Source organism: Haliotis rufescens, unplaced genomic scaffold, assembly GCF_023055435.1.
Source record: "Haliotis rufescens isolate VD_foot unplaced genomic scaffold, xgHalRufe1.0.p SCAF_14, whole genome shotgun sequence".
In the NCBI taxonomy this organism is placed as follows: domain Eukaryota; kingdom Metazoa; phylum Mollusca; class Gastropoda; order Lepetellida; family Haliotidae; genus Haliotis; species Haliotis rufescens.
In genome coordinates, this window is record NW_025963824.1 from 8,089,823 (window position 1) to 8,111,512 (window position 21,690).

At 40.2% G+C, this 21,690-nt stretch overlaps 2 protein-coding genes across 2 annotated transcripts in view; one reads left to right on the top strand and one right to left on the bottom strand.

Moving 5' to 3' along the window:
• The window catches only part of LOC124128026, a 59,316-nt gene extending 40,042 nt beyond the window's left edge, over positions 1 to 19,274 (top strand). The window contains exon 9 of the mRNA XM_048395721.1: positions 19,203 to 19,274. Within this exon, the coding sequence (XP_048251678.1) occupies positions 19,203 to 19,255 (53 nt within the window). The 3' untranslated portion in view covers positions 19,256 to 19,274. The remainder of the gene's footprint in view (positions 1 to 19,202) is intronic.
• Positions 1,013 to 15,575, bottom strand: LOC125371622 (NAD(P)H-hydrate epimerase-like). The gene is made up of 5 exons (XM_046491445.1): positions 15,522 to 15,575; positions 7,321 to 7,429; positions 5,602 to 5,712; positions 3,940 to 4,207; positions 1,013 to 1,596 (listed from the first exon to the last, which is right to left on the bottom strand). The coding sequence occupies exons 1-5, from the start codon at positions 15,542 to 15,544 to the stop codon at positions 1,361 to 1,363; spliced, it is 747 nt and encodes a 248-aa protein (XP_046347401.1). The 5' UTR covers positions 15,545 to 15,575; the 3' UTR covers positions 1,013 to 1,360.
• Positions 19,275 to 21,690: the final 2,416 nt, after the last annotated feature.

Sequence of the window (21,690 nt, forward strand, 5' to 3'; positions counted from 1 at the left end):
TATGTTGTAGTTTATGTTTAACAAAATTGAATCTGTGAGGTGTCCAAAAAGTAAACCAACACTGCAAATCATGAGTCAAATCATATGAAGGGGTAAACGCTGATCTCGCAACCCCGATCCGTCATGCATATTAATTTGATTTTTGATGGTCACAATGATCAAAAGAAGCAGGAAGATTTGATCAACTAAGAGGTGGGCATAAAAAAATTCAGTTAAAATTTTAGCTAGGGTCATTTGAAAATCTTTAGTACGAACAAAATTTTGGAAGCCAACAGTCTGGAGGAACGTACAGTGTTCTTGTAACATCTGGAGGAACATGTAGTGTTCTTGTAACATCTGGAGGAACATCCAGTGTTCTTGTAACGTCTGGAGGAACGTAGTGTTCTTGTAGTGTCTGGAGGAACGTACAGTGTTCTTGTAACATCTGGAGGAACATGCAGTGTTCTTGTAATGTCTGGAGGAACATGCAGTGTTCTTGTAACATCTGGAGGAACATGCAGTGTTCTTGTAGGGTCTGGAGGAACATACAGTGTTCTCGTAATGTCTGGAGGAACATACAGTGTTCTTGTAATGTCTGGAGGAACGTAGTGTTCTTGTAGCGTCTGGAGGAACGTACTGTGTTCTTGTAGCGACTTGAGGAACGTAGTGTTCTTGTAATGTCTGGAGCAACGTACAGTGTTCTTTTAGCGTCTGGAGGAACGTACAGTGTTCTTGTACCAAGGTATCAATGGTATCTAAGACATTTCTAAAAATGACTCAATGTCATATGTAGGTCGTTCAAAATGATACATGGAAGTCATGAATACATAAAAAGTGGTGCTTAACTTTTTTCAAGGTGTATATAATAGTATTACGTTGAGACTCAGTAGTATTACAAAAAAACCTGGATCCGCATCCACATCTTAAAATCTTTAAAAAAACCAGCATCACTTTTGTATTCTCCCACAATAATGGTGCATCGAGCAGCCATTTCACTGACAGCTTGGGTGTAAAAAAAAAACATACACTAAACAATGTTTACTAAATTTAATTGTTATTTTGAGAGACGCATTTAATCAAGATAATGTGCTGTTGTGTGAGCAAAAACAGAACTCCATTGTGACATTCAGGTCACATGTGACTTTAATTCTTCAAGTCTTTTAGTATGGCTTGATGACTACCTCTAAACTAACAAGCATGATATAACTAAAGCTGAAAGCGGAATTAACCCAACTAAACCAACCATTAAAATAATTTCAACCGATGCACAACAGTTCTACACCAAACCTTTTCTCTATACATTGTTTGGAAAGGACAGATGATATACACATTTCAAGCTATCAACAAACAGCAGGAGGTCAATTGATGGCAGCGGAGAGAATCACTTGGAACTTTCTGCAGGTTCCGTGGTCTGTGTTTTCAGTTCTATCACACACTCTGTGCCTGGGTAGGCAGGAAGATTGAGACTGTAGCGTTGTTCCAGCGTCTTCGGCACGAAGCGGCCGCCCAGATAGTGGTGTTTGCCCCTGAAGTGGCGGGCACACAGTTTGGGTGCCGTCAGCGAGATGAGCAGCTCTGGGTGGATGCCGTCAGGGTCGCCGCTTTCTACATCCCATCCTGAAAATAGTGAGTGATGGAGTGAGTTGGGTTTAATGCTGCTTTGACTGTGTGGCTTAAAGTGAGTGTGTGAGTGAGAGAGTGAGTGAGCCGCTTTTAACATTATTCCAGTTATATAAATATACACAGCGTGTCAGCTTAATGTGGGAGGAAAGCCCGAAGTGATGCAGGTCTAGGACGTTTACCACTTTGGTGAAACCCACGAGCATGGTATGGTGCTGACAAACCTAGAAACATAATCGGGGCGAACCAGGATTCGAACCCACAATCATAGGTTTCTGGCGTGTCCAAGGGACGAAACTCTGCACTACGAATCGCGGCGCCTTAGACGACTGTGCCAGCCATGCCCCCTGCTTACAGTGAGACAAACGCCTAAAGTGAGGCAGGTAGTAGACGTTTTCACATTGATGACACTCATGACTATGGGCGTGGTGTTTATTTGACCATCAGATCCTCGAACACCTAAGGGCCATAACTCTGCCCACAACTCTGCGGAAATCATGATTACCTGTGAGGGTCTGGCAAACAAAGCATTTATCAAACACGATATAATAACTGATCTACAAAATTAAAATTAAAATTGAAATTAACCATTCACACAATCTGGTTGAACACCAATGATGCTGGCTTGTAATTAATCAAGTCTGGATGAGACAAACAAGTGATTGATATTGTGGGCAACCTCACACACTGTCTGGGTCCGATGACATGCATTCAACCATGTCCCCCAATCATTTAGTCATGAATGAGTTCTTTGGGACCAACTCTAAGCCAAAAGCTCCCCAGGCTATGTTACCTGAAGGTAAATCAATACTTGGACCAGCTCTAACCCAGACTCTCCACAGACTATGTTACCTGAAGGTACATCAATACTTGGACCAGCTCTACCCCAGACTCTCCACAGACTATGTTACCTGAAGGTACATCAATACTTGGACCAGCTCTACCCCAGACTCTCCACAGACTATGTTACCTGAAGGTACATCAATACTTGGACCAGCTCTACCCCAGACTCTCCACAGACTATGTTACCTGAAGGTACATCAATACTTGGACCAGCTCTAACCCAGACTCTCTACAGAATATGTTACCTGAAGGTACATCAATACTTGGACCAGCTCTAACCCAGACTTCCCACAGACTATGTTACCTGAAGGTACATCAATACTTGGACCAGCTCTAACCCAGACTCTCCACAGACTATGTTACCTGAAGGTACATCAATACTTGGACCAGCTCTAACCCAGACTCTCTACAGAATATGTTACCTGAAGGTACATCAATACTTGGACCAGCTCTAACCCAGACTCTCCACAGACTGTTACCTGAAGGTACATCAATACTTGGACCAGCTCTACCCCAGACTCTCCACAGACTATGTTACCTGAAGGTACATCAATACTTGGACCAGCTCTAACCCACATTCCCCACAGACTATGTTACCTGAAGGTACATCAATACTTGGACCAGCTCTACCCCAGACTCTCCACAGACTATGTTACCTGGAGGTACATCAATACTTGGACCAGCTCTAACCCAGACCTCCACAGACTATGTTACCTGAAGGTACATCAATACTTGGACCAGCTCTAACCCAGACTCCCCACAGACTATGTTACCTGAAGGTACATCAATACTTGGACCAGCTCTAACCCAGACTTCCCACAGACTATGTTACCTGAAGGTACATCAATACTTGGACCAGCTCTAACCCAGACTTCCCACAGACTATGTTACCTGAAGGTACATCAATAGTTGGTCCAGCTCTAACCCAGACTCTCCACAGGCTATGTTACCTGGAGGTACATCAATACTTGGACCAGCTCTAACCCAGACTTCCCACAGACTATGTTACCTGAAGGTACATCAATACTTGGTCCAGCTCTAACCCAGACTCACCACGGACTATGTTACCTGAAGGTACATCAATACTTGGACCAGCTCTAACCCAGACTCTCCACAGACTATGTTACCTGAAGGTACATCAATACTTGGACCAGCTCTAACCCAGACCTCCACAGACTATGTTACCTGAAGGTACATCAATACTTGGACCAGCTCTAACCCAGACTCTCCACAGACTATGTTACCTGAAGGTACATCAATACTTGGACCAGCTCTAACCCCGACACCCACAGACTATGTTACCTGAAGGTACATCAATACTTGGACCAGCTCTAACCCCGACACCCACAGACTATGTTACCTGAAGGTACATCAATACTTGGACCAGCTCTAACCCCGACTATTTACCTGAAGGTACATCAATTAGTGTATCGTCCCAGCCCTACTATTTACCTGAAGGTACATCAATTAGTGTACTGTCCCAGCCCTACTATTTACCTGAAGGTACATCAATGCTGCAGATGTGGACATCGTCTTGTATCTTCTTCAGCTTCTCCAAGATGGAGGCAAACTCGGGGCGGGCAGGTCCCTTGAAGCTGAATCCGAACAGCGCATCTACGATGAGGTTATAGGAGTCTTTGATGAGCTGGGGGTCGGAGGGGAAGAAGGACAAGAAGGGCATGTCCATCCCCTCACACTGGCGGCGCAGGCTCTCAAACAGGGGCTTGTTGGGCTGCTTCGGGTAGAAGATGGAAGGCTTGAAGCCCTGCAAGTCAGTGTATGGAGTTGGTGAGAGGGGGATATTGAGTGTTATAGCTAATGACGGGCCATTATCACGCCTGTTGTTAGATGACTTCATTGGTGACGTAGGGACAGGTGACGTATATAGCGTTAAGGCTTGAAACCCTCCAAGTCAGTGCATGGAGTTGGTGAGACGGTGATATTGAGTGTTATAGCTAAAGTAGATAGAGTGCGCCACTGTAACTTGATAACGCCCTCATATTGTGTGACGACGGGCCATTATCACGCCCGTTGTTAGTTGATGTCATTGTTTGTTGTTTAACGCCGCACCCAGCAATATTTCAGCTATATGACGGCGGTCTGTAAATAATCGAGTCTGGACCAGACAATCCAGTGATTTGCATCATGAACATCGATCCATGCAATGGGATCGATGACGTGCATCAACCAAGTCAGCAAGCCTGACCACTCGATCCCGTTTGTCGCCTTTTACGACAAGCATAGTAGCCTTTGATAGGGACAGGTGACGTATATAGCATTAAGGCTTGAAACCCTGCAAGTCAGGGTATGGAGTTGGTGAGACGATGATATTGAGTGTTGATCAAAATTAATTTGCTTGTAGGTTAACATTGCAGTCGACAATATATAGGCTATGACAGTAAATAATCCAGTCTGGACCAGACAATCTTGTGATTGACATCATGAGCATCGTTCTAGGCAAATGGGATTCTATGACATACATCAATCAAGTCAGCGAATCTGACAACCCGATCCCGTTAGTTACAACAAGCATGGGTTGCTGAAGACCTATTCTAACCTGGATCTTCACAGGGGTGTAATGTTATGAGAAAACCCAGTTGTGTTACGATTTCTTGAGTTGTGTAGTTTTTTCACCAATATTAATGCTGGGCTAGTAAATACAACCAGTAATTGTCTGTCAAAGTAATAGATTTTTGGTAAATTGGTGGGATCCAAAGAGACAATACATGTAAAAGGTGCAGATTTAAATAATCTATTTTACAGGTGCAGATAGAGACTATCCATTCAAAAGTTGCACATTGAGACTATCCATATAACAGGTGCAGGTTGACACTATCCATTTAACAGGTGCACATTGAGACTATCCATTTAACAGGTGCATATTGAGACTATCCATTTGACAGGTGCACATTGAGACTATCCATTTAACAGGTGCACATTGAGACTATCCATTTAACAGGTGCAGATAGAGACTATCCATTTAACAGGTGCAGATAGATACTATCCATTTAACAGGTGCACATTGAGACTATCCATTTAACAGGTGCAGATAGAGACTATCCATTTAACAGGTGCAGATAGATACTATCAATTTAACAGGTGCACATTGAGACTATCCATTTAACAGGTGCACTAAAAAAGGTTTGAATTGTGACTCACAAATAGTTTGAGATGTCTGGCACAGACAAGGCCGTCCCCACCATTGTTGCCAGGCCCACAACACACCAGCACTGCACCGTTGTCCTTGGACATGTTGTCTATTGGGAAACACTGCAACAAGACACACTCTGTAGATATATACAACAAGACACTCTGTAGATATATACAACAAGACACACTCTGTAGATATATACAACACACCAGCACTGCACCGTTGTCCTTGGACATGTTGTCTATTGGGAAACACTGCAACAAGACACACTCTGTAGATATATACAACAAGACGCTCTGTAGATACACTGCAACAAGACACACTCTGTAGATATATACAACAAGACACACTCTGTAGATATACACAACACACCAGCACTGCACCGTTGTCCTTGGACATGTTGTCTATTGGGAAACACTGCAACAAGACACACTCTGTAGATATATATACAACACACCAGCACTGCACCGTTGTCCTTGGACATGTTGTCTATTGGGAAACACTGCAACAAGACACTCTGTAGATATATACAACACACCAGCACTGCACCGTTGTCCTTGGACATGTTGTCTATTGGGAAACACGGCAACAAGACACACTCTGTCGATATATACAACACACCAGCACTGCACCGTTGTCCTTGGACATGTTGTCTATTAGGAAACACTGCAACAAGACACACTCTGTCGATATATACAACACACCAGCACTGCACCGTTGTCCTTGGACATGTTGTCTATTGGGAAACACGGCAACAAGACACACTCTGTCGATATATACAACACACCAGCACTGCACCGTTGTCCTTGGACATGTTGTCTATTAGGAAACACTGCAACAAGACACACTCTGTCGATATATACAACACACCAGCACTGCACCGTTGTCCTTGGACATGTTGTCTATTGGGAAACACGGCAACAAGACACACTCTGTCGATATATACAACAAAACACACTCTGTAAATACACTGCAACAAGACACACTCTGTAAATACACTGCAACAAGACACACTCTGTAGATATATACAACATACCGTTGTCCTAAAACCTCGAGACCAAATTGTGCTGTCATGTTTTGGACAAGCACCTGTTCTGTGGTGTTTGAGAATATGTTTACAGATAACCTCAAGGGCTTCCAACCACCAGGCTAAGACATGAGGTCACTTGTCTTTCATTCAGGTGAGCTAACAAGTTTTAAAATTATCATTTTCCAGTTTTCAAGGTCACATATTTATAAATTCTCCTCACCCATTTGAGACAAGTTGGAAAGTTTTTCACATTGTGTTTTTTTGAAGTAACAAAACAATAACATACCGTATTCGACGTAATAAGCGCCCCGCTCTAATAAGCGCCCACGGCGATATTTGCTAATATATTGGCTAGTGAACAATCCCAATCAGCACCCCTTCCGATTGATCAATGTACGCAAGACTTATTTATTCGCGCATATAACGCACTCGTGTGTTATATCACCCTTAATTATGGGCAATTAAATTCTTGAAAAATATATCTGTCGTATATAAACATTTCAGGATGTTTGCATAAACCACGAAATTTACGATCTTTCAACTCAAAATAATATTCTAATAAGCGCCCCCTATTTCTAATTTTGAGAGCGCCCTGGGCGCTTATTACGTCGAATACGGTAAATCATTTTGCAGTTTTCCATGGCTATGTTTTTTTCAACAACAAAAACTGGTGACTCGTGACTGATGCCTGACTGACCCTGGCGATGGCGACGGCGCAGCTGTACCCGGCCAGCTCCATCAGCTGTTCCACGCTGAAGGAGTAGTCCTCAAACAGCTCCTGGTCGATCTTCTGGGCCTCATCCTGGCTGAAACACACAACATGGAGGTTCAGTCAACTCTCATCCAAATGAAGCCCCGAACAAGGCTTAATTTCAAGCTGCGGAAATCTAGACTTGCAAAGTCATTCTAGACTTGAGTTGGACTCCTTTTTCAATTTATTCTCCAGGGTCTGGACTGAAGTGAAACATAATCAGGTGAATCTGGGATTTAAAAAGAATATCATTCTGGCACACCTAAGGGAGGCAACTCTGCATGACTGGGGTCCTAATTCACCATTGCCTGACATCATTTAACAGTAATTTGATGGAAACTGAAGTTCTTCCAGATACTTGACCATTGATGAGTGTGTGTCATTATTCCGACAGCGTGGATAAAATCACGGTTTTGTCTGGTCCAGACTCAATTATTTACGGGGCACGGGTGGCCCAGTCGTCTACGGCGCCGCGATTTGTTGTGCAGAGTTGCGTCCGTTGGGCATGCCAGAAACCTATGATTGTGGGTTCGAATCCCGGTTCGCCCCGATTATGTTTCTAGATTTGTCAGCACCATACCCGTGCTCGTGGGTTTGACCAAAGTGGTAAGCGTCAGAGACCTGCATCACTTCGGGGTTTCCTCCCACATTAAGCTCACACGCCGTGATATAACTGGAATACTGTTAAAACCAGCGTAAAACCCAACTCACTCACTCACACACTCACTTTAAGCCAAGTATTGATACTTGACCATTGATGAGTGTGTCATATCGACAGCATAGATGCAGTTAATAAAATCACTGTATTGTCTGGTCCAGACTCAATTATTTACAGACTGCCATCACACAGCTGGAGTATTACTGAGTGTGGCTATAAATAACAAACAAACAAACATTGCTATTTTGTTTATTTTAAGTCAACTGGATTATCATTTCTTAATTTAAGGAAATTATGTTACTAACAATAACCAGAATAATTTGCTTTATGGTAGACATGTGGAGGAAATTCCAAATTTGTTGTATATGTAACAAAAGTGATATCTGACACAATTCCCTATTTTGACTTGTACCATATGTTTTTCAGGTGAACAGTTGACCTGCCTTCGCATGTGTTTGTGACAGGTGCCACCAGTGTGGCAGGACAGGTCTTGCAAACGCCTGGTGTCATCACTATTTCATACATTTAAATACACATGCTTATGATATAGTCGGAGAACAATTACCGGGGTAACTCTGCTTTTGGCAGAGGTTTTAAATGAATATATATACTAGCCACATAAAGAAACTGTGCACGGAAAAAAATATAGATATAAGGGCACACTGTCCACATATGAAATATAGGTTTGAACACAGCAATTATTGGAGACATTCAAAAGCTCATGCACATGCCATGCGATATGACTGTCATTGATGGGGGCCTATGGACGTGCAATGTGTTACTGCACGTGCATCCTGTGCAGCTGTACACAGCATGTGCAACTCAAAATTCGCTGTCACTTTGGAAAGCATGATCTGTGGTCATTCAAAAATTCAAAACTTCTCAAGCGCAGACACAAGCATATCACAAGCAAATCATGCCAAGATTGACAGCTGCACAGCGTCATGAAGCCATTGGAATGATCCGAGTGGGAATGAGGCAACAACAGGTGGCAACACATTTCCAATGCCATCGTAACACGATATTAGCATTGGTGAGGCGTTATCAGAACACAAATGACGTTGCAGACCACCCACGTTATGGATGTCCCAAAGTAACGACGCCAAGACAGGACAGATGGATTCGAGTTACACATCTTCGACACAGGTTCCAAACGGCAGTAACGACGTCCCAGACAATCCCTGGACTGCGCCGTATCCATCCCAACACTGTCAGGAATCGTTTACGTCAGTACGGGATTCGACCACGACGCCCTGCCATACGTCCCATCCTGACACACCGTCATCGCGTCAACCGTCTAAGATAGTGTCAAAATCATGTTCGCCATGTTGTGTGACAAATTTAGAAACATAATCGGGGCTAACTGGGATTCAAACTCACAATCATAGGTTTCTGGTGTGCCCAAGAGACGCAACTCTGCACAGCGAATCGCGGCGACTTAGACGACTGGGCCACCCGTGCCCCCTGTAACAAAACTCCCTCCCTTCCCAGTCCCAGGCAGATGAGACATATCTGTAACTGGCAGGAGGTTAGTCAGGCTCTCGGGGAAACTTGACCACTCACAGAGTAAGATTTGCTTGTGTGTGTGTTTGTTTAACGCTGCACTCAGCAATATTACAGCTATATGACTGCGGTCTGTCAATAATTGAGTCTGGACAAGACAATCCAGTGATTGACATCATGAGCATCGATTCACGCAATTGGGATCGATGACATGAATCAGCTTCCCTGACATCCTGATCTCGTTAGTCAACTCTCCCCAAAAGCATAGTCGCCTTCAATGGTTGGTTGGATGGTTGGTTGGTTTGTTTGTTGTTTAACGCCGCACTCAGCAATATTACAGCTATATGATGGCGGTCTGTACATTATCGAGTCTGGACCAGACAATACAGTGATTGACATCATGGGCATCAATTCATTCAATTAGGATCTATGACATGAATCAACCAAGTCAGCGAGCCTGACCACTCGATCCCGATAGTCACCTTTTATGACAAGCATAGTTGCCTTTTACAGCAAGCATGGGTTGCTGAAGACCTATTCTACCCCGCATCTTAAACAACAAACAGACAGACAGACAGACAGACTTCTCGATGCAAGTATCGATCATAGGGTCGCACACTAAGTAAAAAATATCGATTCCTACCTTCAGTGTTTTCTTTAAAAACTGTTATACCACTAATTAGTAGTGAAAATTAGTAATGAAAATAAGTAGTGAAAACGTAAGTATTTTCATCCATTGCACCACACTTGAGACTGTCATCCTGTCTTTAAAATACAAGAGTCATCAGAAGATGACAAATCCCCCTGGGCCCCACAAATTTGAAAGAACAATTCATTTGAGTGTTACTTTAAGTCTAACTTGATGAGAGAACTTCTACCTGATATGTCTGTCTATATACAAGAGTAGTTATTGAGCTATCAAAACAATACCATGGAATTGGGATTCGGAACTTTGATTTTTATGTCAGGTACACACCACTATGGTCAAATCAAACTTGTTGCCATGGGAAATTTTTAATTTTTTTTTCTAAAAATCCCTGAATAGCAAAAGGCACCAGTTGACAACCTGGTCTTTGTGTGTTCACAGTTTCAAGGAAGAGTACCTATTAATTTTAGAGATATGATCCAGACAAACACACCATTATGAAAAGTCCTAAAGTCAAACTTGTTGCCATGGAAACAGAAAAAATATAAATTTTAAACTCCACTAAGTAGCAAAAGGTCCGTTTGACAAACTGATCTTTGAAAAACTGAGTGAAAAGTGTCATGAGTGAGTGAGTTGGGTTTAACGCCGCTTTTAACAGTATTCCAGTTATATCACGGCATGTCAGCTTAATGTGGGAGGAAAGCCTGAAGTGATGCAGGTCTCAGATGTTTACCACTTCGGTGAAACCCACGAGCACGGGTATGGTGCTGACAAACCTAGAAACACAATCGGGTTGAACCGGGATTCGAACCCACAATCATAGGTTTCTGGCGTGCCCAAGGGACGCAACTCTGCACAGGTAATATCGGCGCCTTAGAAGACAACGTGTTCGAGCTATACGATCGTGTGACCATGAACACAATGCTTAAACTTGAGACAAAAGTGGTCAGTGTGTACCTGCTCCTGCATTTATTACCCTGGTTGAATATTTTCATTAATACAGCTACAAATATTCACATTAGTCGGGTCTTTAACAACTGGCGCTTTAGACTGATTGGTAGTTTAGTTATATCGTTTAAATAGGAGACCTTCAATTGTATCGTCCTTAACTGGGTGACCCTTCAATAGTTGTGTTGAGTGTACTTGTATAACTATTTCTACCGTGACATTGAAGAGTGCTTGAGTGAGTGAGTGCTTGAGTGAGTGAGTGCTTGAGTGAGTGAGTGAGTGAGTGAGTGAGTGAGTGAGTGAGTGAGTGAGTGAGTATGGTTTTATGCCGCTTTTAGCAATATCAGGGCTGAGAACACCAGAAATGGGCTTCACACATTGTACCCATGTCGGGAATCGAACCCGGGTCTTCGGCGTGACGAGTAAACGCTTTAACCCCTAGGCTACCCGACAGCCCCTTGAAGAATGCTTGACTCTGATTGGTTAAAAAGAGGTGTTCTGTTAGCTACGGAAACCCCTTATAAATATATAAGCCCACAAAAAAGCTTAAGCACTTGGTTCCAAACTAAAATAAGAGGTATCTACTCTACACTGTGACTAAATCAAACTTCAAAACAAAGAAGGTTTATCTCCATAAACAAAGGGCAAACTAATCACAAGGTCACGAGAGCTCCAGACAAGCTTCGTATTTGAGTAAAATGGGTAAAATAAATCATCATAATCCTATCAAAATTGAGAAGAAAAAAACAATAATATAACTACTCTAATACCATGCGTACTGGGCAATCTTTTTGTTCCAAAGGGAAATAACTCTCCTTTTGAAAATATATAAGCGGGGATCCAACCTGTCGCTTCTGGTCTGGTTTCCGGATCTATGCACACTGCGACAACTAGTAACATGTAGAGATGTAATTACCTTCTCAGCCTGCATACACAAATATCCTTCCTCGTCTTTATTTACTGATCGCATGAGAGCTTCACTTACACATAAACTCCACTTGTGTGAATACCGGTAATGCCGAAATGGGTCACATTCAAAACACTGTACCGCAGTCATGTTATGAGATTTGTGAGATGTTATTCACCTCCGTCATTTTTTCAAATGTTTATACCCAAAGAAAGTTATAAATACCCAAAGGGATTAAAAACATGTGTGAGTATATTTTCAATGGGTAAAAAGAATAATTTTTGTGCGTAAGTTATAAGTTTCCGGACATGATGAAATCATTACTGCGCAGAAGATCACCACGTGTTTATGAAGACAAGCCGTGAAAGTTAGTCAACATTTTCTTTCCCTGTCTCATCCAGTGTCATCCAGACAACAATCAGGTACGAGAAACTGTATTTTCCTCACACTGAACATTCAATGTTTTTTACTTTACAATACATTGTTATTGAGAAGAGTTCTTTCATCCAAGTGAAGGAGTCGATGTGATAAAGCGGAGCATAGTTATTACATACAGATAATAGAGCCTGATAGCTAAACATTAACTGATACATTAGGTAACTTGATTAGCTGGTTGTACAGTGTATCGTGATTCTTATTCTCAAGTATAAGAAGATTAACGACACCAATACAAAGATCACTGAGCCACATGGCCTGATCACAAACACAGTATTCAAAATGTCGGTTACCATTGAATGCATCTCTGAATGAAAAGCCTCCCTTCCCACAGTAGTCAGAATGGGACGGTAGTCACGTTTCACCCCTGACTACTTTGAACATAATCATTCAGAAAATTGTTGTGAAACGACAACATGCAAATCAACAATATGCTATTCAAGATAACAGTGATTAATCAATTAACAATTTTTGATTAATATTTTCATGGATGTTTTTTTTGTAACTGGTCCTTACGCTCTTGCTGCAATGTCAAACAAAACATACACTTCACATCAGCTTCAAACCTGGATTTAGATAGAATAATTACCCCAGACAAAAGAAAAGCCAAATGGGAACCTTTGTCAGGTATTATGAGTGGAGCTACCACTAATTATACCGGTAACATAAAGTGATTGACAACAAATACATGGGTGTAGGGTTATACCAGGATACATTGATGACAACATGGTAGTGTCATTCGTATTATCCATGTACTACTAGGGCTGCAAAGGTTCGGTTCGGTGCACTGAGAACCCGTACTTGTAGTCTCGATTCGATCTTCAATCTACAATGTCTAGATTTTAATTCGGTTCAACTCAATTTTTGTTATAAATTTAAAATGTCCAAAAATGGTGAAAAAAATAGAAGAACTGCGTTCATATCAACGAAGTGAAAATGTCCAAAAATGCATTTGTTTGAAACTGATGACTGTCACTTGAACAAGTATTTGTCACAGAGTGACGAAATATCCCCCGCCTGTACACCATAGTACCAAATATGAAGACAATCCAGCGATTAGTTCTTGAGATATTGTGGCAACACCGTTTTCCAACTCCAAAAACAGATTTGCCTGCTTTGACCTTGAAAATGGGGTCAAGGTCACCAAATCTGACAGGTGTATGCGGTGTCTGTATATACACTATAGTTCCAAATATGAAGACAATCCAGCGATTAGTTCTTGAGATATCGCGGCAACACCGTTTTCTAACTCCAAAAGCAGATTTGCCTGCTGTGACCTTGAAAATGGGGTCAAGGTCACCAAAACCGACTGGTGTCTGCGGTGTCTGTATATACACCATAGTTCCAAATATGAAGACAATCCAGTGTTTAGTTCTTGAGATATCGCGGCAACACCGTTTTCCAACTCCAAAAGCAGATTTGCCTGCTGTGACCTTGAAAATGGGATCAAGGTCACCAAAACCGACTGGTGTCTGCGGAGTCTGTATATACACCATAGTTCCAAATATGAAGACAATCCAGTGTTTAGTTCTTGAGATATCGCGGCAACACCGTTTTCCAACTCCAAAAGCAGATATGCCTGCTGTGACCTTGAAAATAGGGTCAAGGTCACCAAAACCGACTGGTGTCTGCGGAGTCTGTATATACACCATAGTTCCAAATATGAAGACAATCCAGTGTTTAGTTCTTGAGATATCGCGGCAACAAACAGGTGGGACGTACGGACGTACGTACAGACGGTCGTGAATACTATATCCCCCGCTTCGCGCTTTCGCGCGGCGGGGGATAAAAAGAAATAGATTAGAGTGACCTCCCTTTGAAAGCATGGCAGACAACGTGCTGTCACCAGCCCCAAGTCATCTAAAATCTAATGTTTGGGCTCAAGTGTGGCTAGTGAGAGGGTCTTTTCAACAGCCGGGGATGTTGTGACTGCTCAGAGGGCTTCCCTCTGTAGTGACAATGTGGACATGCTGGTGTTTTTATCCAAAAGTCACGAAACAACATACTCGAAGGTGTCTGCAAGTTTTCCTACAAAGCCTGGATACAGGAAGATGACGGAAAACTGTTTATAAATATTGAAATCAACATATGGTATTCAAATAACTAACAGTTGTAAATATCTTGGTTTCAGATAATACAAACGAACAATTTAACCTAAGTGAGATGTCCCGAAAGAGTCTATTTCGAGGCGCTCAAGGTAAGTCATTCATCACTCAAAAGGCTGACCATTTTATATTCTGGGATTTCAAAATCAAAGGAATAGTTATCATTGTTCATAATTCTAAGAATACTACCTCTGTTGCATAATTTCAATAATCCTGTATTTGGGTTGTAATAACACTATAGCTAAATTTTTAGATTTTCAACAGAAGTCGTTTTCTCTGTCAAGAAATGAGAAGTGAAAAGCAATAAGTATGAGTCAGGATTAGATAAAATTATAGAAATGTTCTTTAAATCCGGTCATTTTCAGTCACTGGGTTATGAAATTAAAGCTCAAAATGTTTGGAATTCTCATCATAATAAAATAAATGGATAGATATTTCAGTCAGTTTGTAAAATACTGAATATTTAGGCATTTAATAAATTGTCTTTTACACATTGACTATGACATATACACACGATAATATAACCTATGCTCAGGTGAAATATTTAGTTAGTGTTAAAATAACTCAAAATAGTGTAAACCAGGGGTCCGGAAACCGTCATATGCGCCGGACATGTCCGATTGGGAATCTCAAATGTCCGTTTTAAAATATTGCTTACCGGACATTTTAAAAAGTATTGTCCGGATATTCTTAAATTTTGACCGGACATGATCAACAGTTAGGACTGAGCAGTTTCTGTCTGCAGTTGCAACACAATGAAGATTAACTACACTGACAAGCTTTGTTTGTTTTGATTGCTGTAAATACATCGTACCTACATGATAGTCCAATCTGTCAATCACTGTAATAGGCAATAAACTGAGTTGACACTGATTAATCGAGGATTAATTACTGAGAACATCTTGTTAATTTGAGTGAAAGGTGTTTACAACTGTACATTATTACCTTGCATCATCGATGTACCTCATAATCCTCACAATGCTACGATACGTAACCTCAGACAAGAAGCGAAAGCGTGACGACAGGCAGTCGACCGATGCAGATCAGTCGAGCGGATCTGCCAAACCCTCAAAGTCTGGACGATCATTTTGTAAGTCGTGGCTAACGACTTTCACTTGGTTGACATACTATGAGGATTTGCAGATTTTATTGTTTTCAGTAGCTAGTCGTATATTGAATCTTGATTGACCGCCATTTTGCTTTCTCGGACGATCGATATCCAATTTGTTTATGGTCAATAATTAAGTACAGATGAAAAAAGTATTCAAATAACTATTGCTATCAACGATATTTTAGTATTTGTGATTAAATAATCTGTCTTGTTTTTAAAAAAATCTTTAGTTTAAAAAAAACTTTTCCCGTGAGGTCACGTGATAACCAAATATGGGATAATAGTCTCGATCCAAATGTCACAACGCGTACACTTGAGCAGACTCATGAATATAACTCATGAATATTAACTAGACCGATCACTACGTTAACAGATCGTTATTATAACAGAAACAAACGTATTTTTTCCATGTAAATCTAAAATGATATTATTTGTTATTAATTGTCCGGTGAATTAAACAATTTAAATTGAAACAATTCATAATTCATCATATTATGAATACGTAAACTTGTAATGTGTGTGAAAAGTTGTACTAAAATACGCTATTTGAAGGGGGCGTGGCCTAAATGCAAATGTCCGATTGGGATTTTAAATTTTCCGGACCCCTGGTGTAAACAAAAATCGCACAATACCAAGCAAGTGACCTTTCAAAACTTTGTCACCAAAGATACCTACATTTCCTTATTATTTCCAAGACAAAACTATATTTTTATTTTGTTGATCAATGTGGTGATACGCCCTAATTCTATCAGTAAAAGCGACACATGCACTTACTGTCACAGGTCATAAGCTAGTCAAGATTTCTGGTATATCATCCGGGTACTCAATGGAAAATACAATAAAGGCAACAACCAGACCCGGGCCATTGCTTCAGATCAGTGCCCCCTTAGAGTTAATTGGAGTGATTCCTAAATGGCTCATAAGCCAAAAAGTCCATATTATCTTCCACATACACACGTGACCTGTGCAGACACAAGAGGCATTTTCTGTATTTTATTATAGGTTAATCCTTTAAAGAAAGTAGGTTGTTTTCACATTAGAACTTCATGCCCAAATATGGGTGTATTCCGTCTGCTTTAGTAAAACTACATATATAAACACATACTTTTGGCAAATCCACTGTGCAAGATAACAGTGATGAATCAATCAATGATTTTCGATTAATATTTTCATGGATTTTTTTTGGTAACTGGTCCTTATGCTCTTGCTGCGATGTCATACAAAAAGGTAGTCAGCAAATCAACTTACCCCAGCTAGTGAGCCAAAGTGGGTTAGGGTTATACAGCCGGGTAGAAGCCAGAGATTAGAGCCCCTTTAAGAATAGCTTGAAAAGGGGCATTTGGATATCAGAGACAACTGAAAGTTTCAGAAGAATGCTAATGTCATAAAAATGTTGTTTAAAAAATTGATAAAGTGAAAAAGGAAAAGAAAAGGCACAATGTTGCCAATCAGAACCAGAAACATACCACTATACATAGCCTAACAGTCACACATAACCTTTTTCAGAGAGTGAGAACCCATCCAATCAGGACAGGCAACAACTTGTCACAAGCCACACCACTGGTGAGTAATAGTCCACTTAACTTTTCAAAAGGAAGACAAAAGTGTTTCATATATTTACCCTCTTAGAAAAACATATTGCAAGTGATGAATAGTTGGTGAACACTGTCACTATCAGATGTATCATGGCCTTGTAACATGTAACTAACAGTTGAAAATATCTTGGTTTCAGGTGATACAAAGGTACCAGTTGAGAATGACATAGTCACACATAGTGGAACTCCAGCCACTCAAGGTAAGTCATTCATCACTCAAAAGGCTGACCATTTTATATTCTGGGATTTCAAAATCAAAACAATAGTTATCATTGTTCATAATTCTAAGAATACTACCTCTGTTGCATAATTTCAATAATCCTGTATTTGGGTTGTAATAACACTATAGCTAAAGTTTTAGATTTTCAACAGAAGTCGTTTTCTCTGTCAACTATATATTAAGAGTTGTTTCCGTAAAAAGGAAAAATCATACAGCTCTTCCTTGTACAAAGGCGGGAAAATTCTCACTTCAACAATATGATTGAATGTTGAAAAAACATGAACTATCACGCCAATGTCATTTTCAATCCCACAGTTCAGGAAGTTTCCACTATCAGAAATGAGAAGTGAAAAGCAATAAGTATGAGTCAGGATTAGATAAAATTATAGAAATGTTCTTCATTTTCAGTCACTGGGTTATGAAATTAAAGATCAAAATGTTTGGAATTCTCATCATAATAAAATAAATGGATAGATATTTCAGTCAGTTTGTAAAATACTGAATATTTAGGCATTTAATAAATTGTCTTTTACACATTGACTATGACACATACACACGATATTATAACCTATGCTCAGGTGAAATATTTAGTTTGTGATAAAATAAGTCAAAATAGTGTAAACAAAAATCGCACAATACCAAGCAAGTGACCTTTCAAAACTTTGTCACCAAAGAAACCTACAGTTCCTTATTATTTCCAAGACAAAACTATTATTTTTATTTTGTTGATCAATGTGATGATACGATCTTATACAATCAGTAAAAGTGACACATGCGCCTTCTGTCATAGGTCACAAACTAGTCAAGATTTCTGGGATATCATCCGGATACTCAATGGAAAATACAATAAAGGCAACAACCAGACCTGGGCCATTGCTGTAGATCAGTGCCCCCTTAGAGTTAATTGGCTCACAAGCCCAAAAGTCCATATAATCTTCCACACACACACACACACATGACCTGAGCAGACACAAGAGGCAATGTGATATTCTTCTTAATTTCTTCTGTATTTTATTATTGGTTAATCCTATGAAGAAAGTATGTTGTTTATACATTAGAACTTCCCGCCCAAATATGGGTGTATTCCGTCTGCTTTTGTAAAACTACATATATAAACACTTACTTTTGGCAAATCCACTGTGCAAGATAACAGTGATTAATCAATCAACGATTTTCGATTAATATTTTCATGGATGTTTTTTTGTAACTGGTCCTTACGCTCTTGCTGCGATGTCTTCCACCGTTCTGTTTGTTTAGGTAGAAGAAATTAATTGACATGGGCCTTTTGTACCATCAAAACCTTCACAGATCACGAGTAACCAATGAGTGTTCAGAAATGTGTACAGACATTACATCAAAGTTTATTTACACTGTCCTTACAGACAATAGCCCAGTCTCTTGTCAGACTCCGTTGCGTTAACGAACATATCGACTCACGGCACCAAGTGAACCCTAGTGGGTTAGGGTTAGACAGCCGGGTAGAAGCCAGAGATTAGAGCCCCTTTAAGAATCACTTGAAAAGGGACATTTTAATATCAGAGACAACTGAAAGTTTCAGAAGATAGCGAATGTCATAAAAAAAATGTAGTTTAAAAAATGGATAATGCGAAAAAAGAAAAGAAAGGCACAACATTGCCAAATCAGAACCAGAAACATACCACTATACTAATAGCCTAACAGTCACTCATTACCTTTTTCAGTGAGTGACAACTCATCCAATCAGCCAGATACAAGCCCCACCACTGGTGAGTAATAGTCCACTTAACTTTTCAAAAGGAAGACAAAAGTGTTTCATATATTTACCCTCTTAGAAAAACATTCCAAGTGGTGAATAGTTGGTGAACACTGTCACTATCAGATGTATCATGGCCTTGTAATATGTACTGGAGTTTTATGGAGTGGCCTGGTGACTTAATATTCATCATGTCCAGACTGTCCTAACTTGGTAGGAATATATATCACCATTGTATCTGAATGGTCAGTATTGTATTCAAGATTCTGAAACTATCTTTGACTAACAATGTGATGAAATAGAGAATACTACACTCGTTCTCATAAGATACTTACAAACCAAAACACCAGAGACCTATATTCTCGCCTAACAGTCATACGCTACCTTTTTTCAGATCGTGATGACGTACAACATCAGCCAAGCGGAGAACATGACCCCAATCCATCTACTAGTAAGTAGTGTTCTACTCAACTTTTAAAAAGCAAGATTTGACTGTCTTAATTCAAAATTTTTTTTTTTCCTTGTTATAAAAGTAATGTTCCTTGTTGTGATATTGTCACTATGAGACATATCAGGACCTTGGACCAACCTAAAATGGAGTTTTATGGAGTGGGCTGGTGACTTCTTAATATTCATCATGTCAACACTGTCCTAACTTGGTAGGAATATATATCACCATTGTATCTGAATGGTCAGTATTGTATTCAAGATTCTGAAACTATCTTTGACTAACAATGTGATGAAACATGCATATCATATGTGTCACTTTGTTCTAACATAAAGTCTGGGCACTTCGATCATGGGTTAAAATCCCAGATTCGCCCTGAACCTTTGTCAGGTATTCTGACTGGAGCTACCACTAATTATACCGGTAACATTAAGTGATTGACAACAAATACATGGGTGTAGGGTTATACCAAGATACATGGATGACAACACGGTAGTGGCATTCGTATAATCCATGTAATACGAAATCCAAAATCTGAAATGCTTTCAATGTGGATGCTTTTTTTTTTCCATTAAACTACAACCATCAGGGTTATTTCAAAAATTAATAACAACATCGGATGTGCTTCCACCGTTCTTTTTTTTTAGGTAAAAGAAATTAATTGACATGGGCCTTTTGTACTATCAAAACCTTCACAGATCACGAGTAACCAATGAGTGTTCAGAAATGTGTATAGATATTACCTCACAGTATATTTACGTTGTCCTTACAGACAATAGCCCAGTCTCTTGTCAGACTCCGTTGCGTTAACGAACATGCACCTAGTGAGCCCAAGTGGGTTAGGGTTAGACAGCCGGGTAGAAGCCAGAGATTAGAGCCCCTTTAAGAATCGCTTGAAAAGGGGCATTTTAATATCAGAGACAACTGAATGATTCAGAAGATAGCTTATGTCATTAAAAAAATGTAGTTTAAAAAATGGATAAAGCAAAAAAGAAAAGAAAAGACACAACGTTGCCAAATCAGAACCAGAAACATACCACTATACATAGCCTACAGGCACACATTACCTGCGACTAGTGGTGTTCTGCTCATGAGCAGGATAACAGGCAGATGTGACCATATTTAGTCCATGATGCCGTGCCATTGTCTGTCCCTGTCCTGCTGTGAGTGAGTGAGTAAGTGAGTGAGTATGGTTTTTCGCCACTTTTAGCAATATTCCAGCAATATCGCGGCAGGGGAATCCAGAAATGGGTTTCACACATTATACCCATGTCGGGAATCGAACCCGGGTGTTCGGCGTGAAGAGCAAACGCTTTAACCACTAGGCTACCCGACCGCCCCTGTCCTGCTAAGATACATACAGATGATAAATACTGATAACTAAATATAGCTAAAGTGATACATTAGGTAACTTTAGCTGGTCGTATAGTGTATCTAGATTCTTATTCTCAAGTACTAGGAAGATTAATGACACCAATACAAAGATCACTGTATCCTGATCATGAATGGAGAATTCAAAATGGCGGGTACCAGTAGTGGGACAGAATGTTTCCCCTGACTACTTTGAACATAATCATTCAGAAAACGGCATGCAAATCAATAATATGCTATTCAAATAACTCACAGTTGAAAATATCTTGGTTTCAGGTGATAAAAAGGAACCATCTGAGAATGAGATATCATTACAGAGTAAAAATCAAGCCACTCAAGGTAAGTCATTCATCACTCAAGAGGCTGACCATTTTATATTCTGGGCTTTCAAAATCAAAACAATAGTTATCATTGTTCATAATTCTAAGAATACTACCTCTGTTGCATAACTTTAATAATCCTGTATTTGGGTTGTAATAACACTATAGCTAAAGTTTTAGATTTTCAACAGAAGTCGTTTTCTCTGTCAACTATATATTAAGAGTTGTTTCCGTAAAAAGGAAAATTCATACAGCTCTTCCTTGTACAAAGGCGGGAAAGTTCTCACTTCAACAATATGATTGAATGTTGTAAAAAC

Excerpts from the sequence above, each read along its gene's own strand:
- LOC125371622 (XM_046491445.1), bottom strand. The coding sequence starts at position 15,544 with ATGAGGTACATCGATGATGCAAG. Across the intron at positions 4,208-5,601 it reads CCAGACATCTCAAACTATTT|GGCTTCAAGCCTTCCATCTT; the intron begins GTGAGTCACAAT and ends ACTGACTTGCAG. Across the intron at positions 1,597-3,939 it reads CAGCATTGATGTACCTTCAG|GATGGGATGTAGAAAGCGGC; the intron begins GTAAATAGTAGG and ends CACTATTTTCAG.